The sequence below is a fragment of the Gymnoscopelus braueri genome (assembly GCF_963280865.1).
Source record: "Gymnoscopelus braueri genome assembly, chromosome: 6".
Taxonomy (NCBI): Eukaryota; Metazoa; Chordata; class Actinopteri; order Myctophiformes; family Myctophidae; genus Gymnoscopelus; species Gymnoscopelus braueri.
Window position 1 is genome coordinate 8,163,858 of NC_137607.1, and position 11,427 is coordinate 8,175,284.

Genomic DNA, 11,427 nt, shown 5'->3' on the forward strand with positions numbered 1-11,427 from the left:
CAAAACATCTGTTGGAGGTGATGCTGTTCTACCATGTGCAGTTGATCCGGGCACTGACCCCTCTGAAATGACCATAGAGTGGTCCAGGTTGGATCTGCCACGTGACCAGTATGTGTATTTCCGGAGAAACGGGCAAGAATGTGTTGATACTAAGAATCATTACTACGAGGGAAGAACGTCCCTCTTCATGGATGAAGTGAAGAAGGGCAACGTGTCTCTCAAACTCTCCAGAGTTAGATTATCTGATGAAGGAAACTACACATGCTTCCTTCCTGAAATCCTGAAGGAGTTCACTGTTCAACTCATTGTAGGTATTGACAATTGTGCTGAGAAGTTATGATAGATGAAGAACATGGCAATTAAAGTGTTACTGTTTTACGTTGTTTAAATACTTCAGGATCAGCTGTCCTCACTTTTGAAGTGTCTTTAGATTGCCTGGTAGTCTGAGTTGAATTAGTGTTTATGTACATACATGATCTTCTAGTACGCTCTTCTTGCACAACTTTGAAGTGACTCAAGCTGATCTCAGAGCACCAGGCGGCATTAAAAGATCTACTTTTATTTTGCACACCATTTTGCTAATTCTAATCTCAAACCTGATTTAAGATGCTTTGGAACACTGTTTAGAAAAACCTTCGCACAGAATAGAAACTTTAAAAGCAGGCTCGTAGACAGTAGGCAAACAAGTGCACAAAAGGAATACGCCCGCACACTGCCAAACTGCACGGTACAGGAGCAGATGTATTAGTAGAAGCAACGTTTCGGTCACTGATGACCTTCTTCAGGTGCTTTGAAATTAAAATAATAAGTATTGCCTGGCCATAGCCAGACTTTTTGTAGGGAAAATCTTAGTTAAAGATAAAGTTTCCAATGGGTTTAAGAAAAACAAATGTCTATGGATAGAATGTAAGCCATTATTGTCCTATATTACAATCAATCCATCCAAATCCAGGGGGGGGGTCAACAAAGTCACTTTTTTTTGTTTGTTTATCAGTGTTGGTTTATTTCTGGTATTGCTTCTTGTTAATTCAGATGACAAGACAGACAGTGGTTCTACAGAAGGTAGAGAAGGTACGTATGCTGTTCATATGTTATTACATTTCTACAATCAGAAATATCTGAACACATGAAGTTAATAATAGAGAGCATGTATTTGTAATAGAAACCTCAACCATATACTGTAGGCATGTGGCATGTAGATGGTGACAGGTAGATAGGGGGGGAAATGTGAGATTGTAAGGAGTTGTCTCAAGAACGTAGAAAAAGAGTAATTTTTAGTTTGTTGTGTTGATCAGTCTTGGTCTAATTCTTGTATTTCTTGTTAATTCAGGTGAACTGACACTTCTGTCGGGGAACACAGACACTGGTTCTAAAGAAGGCAGGTAACCATGTTGTTCTTGATATCGTGAGACTATGTTATGCCCCCTGTCTGTGTGTGTGTCTGTGTGTCTGTGTGTGTGTGTGTGTGTGTGTGTGTGTGTGTGTGTGTGTGTGTGTGTGTGTGTGTGTGTGTGTGTGTGTGTGTGTGTGCGTGCGTGCGTGCGTGCGTGCGTGCGTGCGTGCGTGCGTGCGTGCGTGCGTGTGTGTGTGTGTGTGCGTGTGTGTGTGTGTGCGCGCGCACGCACACGCACGCACACACACACACACTGGCACCGTTGGACCGATCTGTGTGAAACTGCACACACACTCCCTGGAGGCCAGAGCAGAACCTCTGCCTCAAATTTTTCAGATCTGTCAGATTTTTCATAGTCCATCCTGATTGGCTAAGATTGGCTTCCAAAGTTTGCAGGAGTGGCCCGTTTAGAAAACAAAATCTCAAATCATGAACGCAGCGTCCGATTGCTGTGGAACGTTCCACGCACATTCCCACTAGACTAGGCCAAGGATGAAATGCTACCCTGTCTCATGGTGGCGCTATAACAGGCCGATTCGCGTTTTTACCTATAACTGGTCCATTGCACAGATCTGTCAGATTTTTCATGTTCCATCCTGATTGGCTAAGATTGGCTAAAGTTTGCAGGAGTGTACACAAGGCCCCAGGAGTTAGCCAGCAATAGCTTTCTCCAAAACAGCTGAAATCAATGATCCAAATATCCGAAAAAAATATTATTAGAAAAGATACACATTACTGATACTTAAAATGATTTGGTTGTTGCTGATCAGTACAATGTTATTTGGGAAATATCTTTCTTCCAAGATTGGTGTAACTTTGGAAGCTTAATCAGATTACTTTAACACGCCTGGTGTAGCCGGTATCATTGATATCAATTGGATCTTTCCAAACGCACTGTACGTGCGCAGCAAATTCCACACATACGCGCGCTTTGAAAGGTCTGGTGTAGATCGGCCGTTAAGTACCACTGTACTTTCGTCGATCATGGAACTGTAAGAAGGATGGATGACTGAACCTCTGTGTTCTTCATCTTTCATTTCTCTCTTCCCTCCTCTTCATCTTTCATTCTATCTCTCTCTAGAGCTTTCTGCTGTTGGAGAGTTTCCCTGGTGGGTTTGGGCGGGTATCTTCATCAGCATCATCAGCATCAGCATCATCATCATCATCATCAGTGTGGCCTGGCTTTTATTCAAAAAGAGGAAAGGTACAGTATGTGTTGAATTCACGGCAACTTACCTGACTTGTCATTATCAATTAATCAATCAATCAATCAGTAAAAATGTCACCACATTATGGGCGCGTTCGGAAATGCGCACCGGGAGCGCACTCACATATTAGTTTCAGTGCGCTCAGTGCTTTATATCCGAACGCACCCTAAATTAAAAGGTTGCATTTTTTTACTGTTAAAAATTAACTCCTCCTCTGTCTGCTTCTATCTCTCTGCTCCCCCCCTCTCTCTCTCTGTCTAGGGCTCAGTCATATGAAGCATAACTACTCTGTGGACAAACCATGTCTGAAGTTCTTCTGTTGATGAAACATCTACACTCATGTAGCCCCAGTTCCCGGTTCGATCCCTGACTTCCCCTGGGTTAATGTGAAAGTGTCCTTGAGCAAGACACTGAACCGGACACTGAACCGGAACACAGGTATCTGATGCCTTGCATGGTTTCCTCTGCCATCGACGTGTGTGTGTGTGTGTGTGTGTGTGTGTGTGTGTGTGTGTGTGTGTGTGTGTGTGTGTGTGTGTGTGTGTGTGTGTGTGTGAGTGTGTGTGTGTGTGTGTGTGTGTGTGTGTGTGTGTGAATGTGAGTGTGAGTGTGAGGGAAGGGTGAACGTAATGCACATTGTAAACGCAAGCAGAGGCGCCGTCATTGGGGAAGAAGTCGGGGGACATTAGTGGTGGGCGTGGCCAGACGGTGACGTCATTACAGCCACTGTCAGCCAATGTCAGTTTTGGCGTAAAGCTCAGAAGAAAAGAAAATGTAACCAAATGGACTCCTCGGAATTTAAATAACTAACTATAAGCACTTCAATGTGTTTTAGGTGACAATTGTAGCTATGGATGAAGACCAGATTGTAAATGTACATTTTCTATTCAAAAAGTTAGAACTCCATAAAAAGTAGTGTTTCAATAAACAAAACACTTATTTAATAAGGATGGCAGATGGCAAGGAAGTCAGAATAAACAATGAATACATAGCCTTTACACGACTAGAGCTCTTCACAGGTCTAAAATGACGTACCCAAACCCTAAAGGACCCGTGACATTTGTGGACCCGACTTTTTGTGTCTTTTTTTTAAAACGGACCCAGACGACCCGGACCTGTGAGGTTCGTTCCGAGATCAGATTTGTTTCGAGATAGATAGACCCGGCTGACCTATTAGGCTATTTTATACATAAAATGAAATAGCAGCCTATGTAGCAGCCTACAATAAGACACAACATTAAATTGAAAATCCATGATCGCACACGCGCACTTTAATCCCATGGGAGGTATATAGGCTAGTTTGATGCGCTATATGTGCTCTCCTCTCTCCAAGTCACTGAACTGAAGGCATGAACAGCTCAGCAACTTTGCTGCGTTGCTGTAATCTGATCCCAGGTCAGTCTAGTCATGGCAGCACCTTCACAGGCCAAGCGAGCCCCGCGGACATCTGCTCCTCCATTGTACCCACTCCTCACCCTCAAGCCAATGAGCAACAGGCTTCTATCGATCATTTAACCCTTTAAGACCGGGAACGCATCTGTGTCAGTTTAAGATTTCTTTGGGCAATTCAAAGATAGCAGATATACAAGCTCCCTGAGCTATGCTATTTTTGAAAAATTGTGAAAATGTTTGCCAATCTTTGAATACATATTTTTTTTTAATCCTTTTTTTTTCTTTGCTTCTGGGGGGATCCCTGGAACAACATTATATTGTTTCATATTTCAAATTCATATCATTTTGTGGTCCTTGACATGAAAACCACAGATATTATAGCAAGTTTTTTCTTTTTTATTAGAAGACAATTGTAGAATCCCCAGAAGCAAAGATTTGAGTTAAAAATGTTTGCTTCCGGTACTTTCAAATCAGACACTTTGTTCAAACCCAAAGCCAAACCTTTCCTAATTTAGAATCAGACTTGAAATCTGACGTTCTGTTACAGACCTCTGCTCAACTTCAAGGTCTCATATCAAACATTTACAGCTCTATATCTTCATTTAAGGACGCCTCACTCAGCAAGATTAAGGGGGACTGGGAGGGGGAACTTGGTGTTGTGATAGCGGAGGACACATGGGACCGGGCTATGAGCGCAGTGAATGGGATTACTTCCTGTGCCCGTCTCAATCTGATACAGTTTAAAGTTCTCCACCGTGCCCATTTTAGTAAGGCTAGATTAAGCAGAATCTTTCCGGACCTGGATGGGAGCTGTGAGAGATGTCAACAAGACTCAGCCAACTTGACTCACATGTTCTGGTCCTGCCCCAGTTTAATATTTTTTTGGACAGATGTATTTAAAACTCTCTCAGATGCCTTTGAGGTGAATATTCAACCTAGCTTTGAAGTCGCTATTATTGCGATGTCCGGTGACCACTCTCCATCTTGGAAAAAATTCAAGAACGCCATTGCCTTTGCATCCTTGCTAGCCCGTAGGAGAATTTTAAGGATACAATCTTATTATTATTATTATTCTTTTGTTTATCTAATCATCTCCCCTTTTATGATCTGGGTTACCACTGGCCGACTGATTAGTAGGCTGTTACTTCATGGTCTGTGAACCCTGACTGATTGGTTTTATTAATATGCTCTTACTTTGGCACATGTATGTTTGTATATGGTAAACTGGCACTGTAAACCTGTACACAACACCTATCATCCACCAAGGTATATGCTACAACTGTATGCATTTACCAAGTTATTAGTTATTTAACACATTTTTGTGTGTCTGGTTATGTTATTTAATTTTTTTATTTGTATTTATTTTCTACTTGTGTTTCCTCTACCTAGCCTTTGTCATAATTCAATGTTTGTCTGGTTGACAGTATGGACATAGTCCTCTGGGGTGGGGGGGTTATGGGGAGAAAAGGGGGGGTACGGGAAATACGTATATATATATACATATATATTTACTTCAGTTTGTCTTTCTATTTTGATGCTGTATCCCACCCTTTCCTGTAATAAAAATGATTTAAAAAGAAAAAAAGTTTGCTTTAAAAATATATATATTCAAAGAATTGCAAAAAAGCCCTTTTTTATCGCAGATCTACAAGCTCAAATAAATAAAATAAATCTAAAAATGACACTGATGCTTAAAGGGTTAATGAAGTGTTCAAAACTGGCTCATTGGTTCATGTTTGCTTTAAAACATGGAGTCCAGGCCATAGCTGAGTGGTTAGTGAGCCCGCCTAGGGAGCCAGAGGCCCTGGTTGCCCCAGGTACGATTCCAGGCCACGCCAGCATATGTGTCGATGGATAAGGATAATTCCTTTTAACAGGTCGTTCATGAAAGTCCTTGCGGTCTTGTTTCCAATGAGAACCTGTGAGCAATTGGGGTTAAGAGTCTTGCTCAGGGACAAATTTCATATCATCGGCACATATGCTGGGATAGCCTGGAATCGAACCTGGGGCAACCAGGGCCAGCTGGTTCCCTAGGCGGGCTCACAAACCACTCAGCTATGGCCGCCCCCATGAAATGAAATGAAATTTGTCCCTGAGCAAGACTCTTAACCCCTAATTGCTCACAGGCCCTCATTGGAAACAAGCCCGCAAGGACTTTCATGAACGTCCTGTTAAAAGGAATTATCCTAGTCTATGATGTCAGTAGCCTACTATGATGTCATATTTATGACTTCAGGGTACTCCAAATACCGGGACTTTTTTTGTACCCGGCTGTTTGTGCCCCTTTTATGGCCATTTATGGAGATCTCTGTATGTGTGTGTTTGTCTACTCTACTGTTATTTTATTTTTGTCTGTCTTCACACAGATGCCGAGTTTCAGTTTTATCTGTTATTGATACAGTCATCTTTCGGGTAGATTCCAAAATGGTTAAAAGAGGTATGCTTTCTGAACAAAACAATACAGAAACGTACCTGTGGAGTTCCACAAGTATAACTGGTCCATTATAAAAAAATAATGACTGTACATTAACTGGTTAATTGACATGGATGCAGCCTGCTCATGTCCTTTGGTTTTGTACAAAGATGCTTGACTGGTGACGGGTGAGTGCTTAGAATCGGTTAGTTGCTCTCTGTAATGAGCTACGAAATGTTCACAGATGGTTAAGAGATAACAAGTTATCCTTACACTTTGTAATGAAGAGGTCCTCTAGCCCAGTGGTTCACAATCTGTGGTCAGGGACCCACAGTGGGTTTTAAGAACTTTTTAATACCTACAAAAAAGAAAGAAAGAAAGAAAGGAAATAAATAAGTGTGTAAATAAATGTGGAGAAACCATTACTGCATCAAAAGTAATCAATAAAAAAAGTTACGAGCTCGTAACGCCTCGCATTACGAGCTCGTAACACCTCTCCTTTCTCTGTAAATATACGAGCTTGTAGATCTGCAATATGTATCTGTGGAACCTCAACCCCAGCAATTCCAAGTGCTTGTCAGGGCGGGGGGTCCCCCAGTTCACACATGATTCTCTTGCGGGGTCGAGAACTGATAAGGTTGGGAACCACTGCTCTACTATTGTAGCTGTCACTTCCCTGTTCTTCCTGTGTGTTCCTGCATAATGGGTCCTTACCTGTCCCTGAGTCCTATCGTGACAATACCTTTATTTGTATATAAGGTATAAATTTGCACATTTGTAATTTGCACAGTAAAGACATTACGTTTGTTGTTCCTTATTCACCTGCATTGGCCACTCAAGAGTTGAACAAGTTCCACCTGTGGAGACATGCAAATGTTAGGTTTGGGTGAAATCATGATGGGCAAATACATCAAAATATTAAGTGCAATACCAAGTGCAATAATATTTGAGTGCAATATACATATGAATTAAGTGCAACATATAATAGTTTTATTTTTGTATGCTTATATTTACCTGTTGCTGTTGAGACCTTCACAGCGAGTTTAGTTTAGTTTAACAGGATGTAAAAATCCCACCCCTGAGGATTTCATTTTCAGCTTTAATGTTGTAACAATCTAGAATCTAGTCAATATGGAGAAGTAGCTTTCACTTTTTGTGCACCACATATCTGGAACAAACTCCCAGAAAAACTGCAAGTCTGCTGCAACTGTGGGTTATATTCAATCACAGCCCAAAAACTGTTCTGTTTCCACTGCCTTTTATAGAGTTTTTTAAATTATTCATTTTACTCTTATTCCGCCCACTTGTTGCGTATATGTTAAGTACCTACTGTGTCCAATGAATGATGGGAAGTAAACAGAAGTGGGAGATACCAAGTCGAGTCACCATACAGCGTAAACTTGATATAGATAGTGGAGTAAATCACGTATGAAAAACATTTTTTTTTAAACAAAATTCATCAAATTACCCCCCCCCCCCTCCCCACATTCCATGCATAGGATTATATCAGGACAACAAGAGTAAATATCCCCATTATGCGTAGTATAGTATAAGTATAAGGACAGTAACATTAATAATGAATAAATGTAACCGGTTACCTTGTGGAGCTCACTGTTACCATGGCAATATTTACAGCACCTGCACTTGACCAGTAGATCGAGGGTTCCCAAACCTTTCAGCTGAGACCCCCAAAACAATCACTTTTGAACTGGGGACCCCCAAAAATAATCATATTTGAACTGGGGACACCCCAAAATAATCACTATTAAACTGGGGACCCCCAAAAATAATCACATTTGAACTGACGACACCCCAAAAATAATCACATTTGAACTGCATGGGGACCCCCAAAAATAATACATTTGAACTGGGGACCTCAAAAAATAATCATATTTGAAATGGGGACCCCACAAAATAATCATATCTGAACTGGGGACCCCCCACCCGACATGCACTAGGAATTGTAGTCATTTTAGTTGACTCGGTTCCACAGATAAATATTGTGAAAATATCCGAACTACAAGCTTGCAACGCCTTGCGTTGTGGATCGCCTTTTAGATCGGCCTTGAAGATCGGCTGTTTTCACAATGTTTGCCTTTCTGTCTTGTAAAGTTTGACAATTTGGGGAGCATACCGGGAAGCATTGAAAAACATGGGATCCCATCGCATCAAATGGGTGATGCATGGTCTGATGTTACCTCAACTCATTATGTTATGTTATTGCATTGATGCATTAATAATTTATTTTGACATAACCGGTGGGATTTGCACTAACTGAGAAAAGTTAAAACTATGGATTACAAATTTGCAGAAAATTGTTATTTAGTGCAAGGAGTGCAGGGGACTGGAAAGGAATCAGCCTGGGAAATTAAATAACAGCCACTCTCACATTTGATTGATTTGGTTGCTATTTTATTGAAAATTTGTATATATTGTATCATGTGTCTAGGACCCCCTCGAAAACGAGATGCTGATCTCAGATCTCAAGGGGTTATTCCTAATAAATAATTTCAATCATCATCATATTTGTTAATATTGTTATTATATATAAAACCAGCTCATCGGTCAGTCTATCAAATACATACAAACAAGCCCAGGGCATGATAGTCTACACCAGGGGTTCATAAAATACATAAAAACAAGCCCAGGACATGGCAGGGGTTCCCAGACCTTTTAGCTCAAGACCCAAAAGATTAATCTGGACCCAAACATACCAAACATAATTTACATTATGAATTAACCACTCAGGCTCAGGGGGCATCGAATCAGGATCCAGCCGTGACTAGATCCCATACCCTGGAGGGATGCTCGCAAAGCATTTATATTTTATCTTTATTTTGATATAAGAACTAGAGTTTTCAAAGGGGTGTAAAACACTAGTATTACCAATATAAATTATACTATGTTATTCACAAAGGTCACATTAAAAAAGCAATGCAAACAACAAAGTCATGGAATGTGAACTCTTTATCTAATTATTTTCTGAAACATCATAGATGGTGAAAATGAATGGAAAATTCACTTCTGAAAACTGAGCTGTTGGGGTTAGTGGGCAGTTACTGTTGTGCTGTTGCAATGTTCACTTTCATCCACTTGAGGGCGACAAAGACAACGGAATGACAACATAGTGGTCCTTTCAGCTCACCAAATTCTGAATCTCATCTCAACCAATCTTTGGCTTTATTAATGCTGTTGTAAAGACACGTTTTAATGGAATGTTGCTGTGTTATCAAGTCTTTTAATTCATAAAAAACAAAACTATAACAATGCAAACTCAATATTTATTCATGAGGAACAGGGTACAATGAATAAAAATGATATAACACTAGCCCATACCAACTGTGCTAATACACAGCTTAACATGTGGCAACAGTAAACAGTCTGCCTTTTGTCAACATCAGCATAATGCCACTGATCAACCCATGTGCAATGTCAGATCAAATGACCCACTAAGGAGAACAATGCATGAGAATGACCACATACATGTAGAAATGTCCCCGTCCACCGATTGGTCATTATATCACTGTAGCAAACTGAGTGATACTGTGGCTTCCCTGCTGAAAAAACCAGCACAAACCAGCTTATGGTGGTTGCTGGTTTTAGATGGTTTTAGCTGGTATTAGCTGGTCTTAGCTGGTCTTAAGCTGGTTTAGATGGCATACCAGGCTGGACAAGCTGGTCAGGCTGGTCAGGCTGGTTTGCCAGTGTAGTTGGTTAGCTGGTCACTAAGCTGGATTCTGCTGGTCTTTGCTGGTCAGCCAGCTGGCTGGCTGGACTGACCAGCAAAGCCAAGCTGGTAGCTGGTCTTTGCTGGTCAAATGGGTGGACTGCCCAGCAAAGACCAGCTTACCAGCTAGACTTAGCTGGTCAGATGGCTGGACACTGGACAGACCAGGAAAGACCAGCTTAGCAGCTGGTCAAGTTTGGTTAGATCAGTGGTTCTCAACATGTGGATCGGGACTCCCAGGGGGGTCCCCACGTGATTTGGGGGTGGTCCCCAGATGACAGTGAAGTGATAATTTAAGGACCTTTAAGACCTTTTTAATGCTTATTTGCATGTCATGTAAATGTGTATTTTTTGTAAACACTGAATAATTCCAGTAAAGTATATTTAAAAAAAAAGAAAAGAAAAGTGTTGAGAACCACTGGGTTAGATCACTGTTTCCCAAACAGTTGGTTGGGACCTTTTTGTCCCAGGAAAGGTCCCTTTTTTTCCCGTTTCCTACAAAAATATATTATATTATTCTTTCAAAAGATTTCCCACCCACAAATCTAAAATCTTCATAAATAAAAAAAATATATTTAAGATTTCTCAAAATAATTTAATTAATAAATAAAAAAGAAGAAATTCCATCAATTAATAAATAAAAAACACACACAGTGAAAATAGCAGATCTACAAGCCCGGGACGCGTTGTGAGCCTTCAGATCTGCTATTTTAACTGTTTGGATCCGGGGAGACATCATACCTGCCAACATTAGACTTTGAAGATTTTCTTCAGTTACAATTGCCCCAACCAGTATATATACAGCATATTATTATTATTATTATCATCATTATTATTATTTTTCTTGTCCTTTTCTTGTGATGTGACACAAATAATATATGTAATAATAATAATTATTATTATTAATATTAGTTTTAAAAAGGGTAATAATAATAATAATATTAATAATAATAATAATAATAATAATAATAATAATAATAATAATAATAAATTATTATTATTATTATTATTATTATTATTATTATTATTATTATTATTATTATTATTATTATTATTATTATTATTATTATTATGACAACATGCATCCAATGACTTATTTACTTAATATGGCAAATGGCAAATAATATGCTAGATTGATTCTAAATAACACTTGGTGACCAAAATGAACAGATCTAAAGATCTACATCTTGTCGCAATTCGACACGTTGTGAGCTTGTAGATCTGTTGTTTGTTTTTTACAAGCAATGCATTCTGGGCCATGAGCAGTGTTGCCATATCTGCTTATTATAAGCGA

The 11,427-nt window shown here is 39.9% G+C and overlaps 2 protein-coding genes across 3 annotated transcripts in view; one reads left to right on the forward strand and one right to left on the reverse strand.

Moving 5' to 3' along the window:
- The window catches only part of LOC308087063 (myelin-oligodendrocyte glycoprotein-like), a 3,640-nt gene extending 2,262 nt beyond the window's left edge, over nt 1–1,378 (forward strand). The window contains exons 3-5 of one of the 2 annotated variants that reach the window (XM_080430717.1): nt 1–307; nt 1,033–1,071; nt 1,331–1,378. The exon at nt 1–307 is cut by the window's left edge and continues 13 nt beyond it. In XM_080430717.1, the coding sequence (XP_080286843.1) occupies nt 1–307; nt 1,033–1,071; nt 1,331–1,339 (355 nt within the window). In that variant the 3' untranslated portion in view covers nt 1,340–1,378. Of the gene's footprint in view, nt 312–1,032 lie in introns of both variants that reach the window. The other variant, XR_013933276.1, reaches the window with a different exon arrangement.
- LOC308087214 (NACHT, LRR and PYD domains-containing protein 3-like) overlaps nt 1–11,427 on the reverse strand; it is a 126,955-nt gene that overhangs the window by 75,520 nt on the left and 40,008 nt on the right. The gene's annotated exons all lie outside the window — the stretch shown is intronic.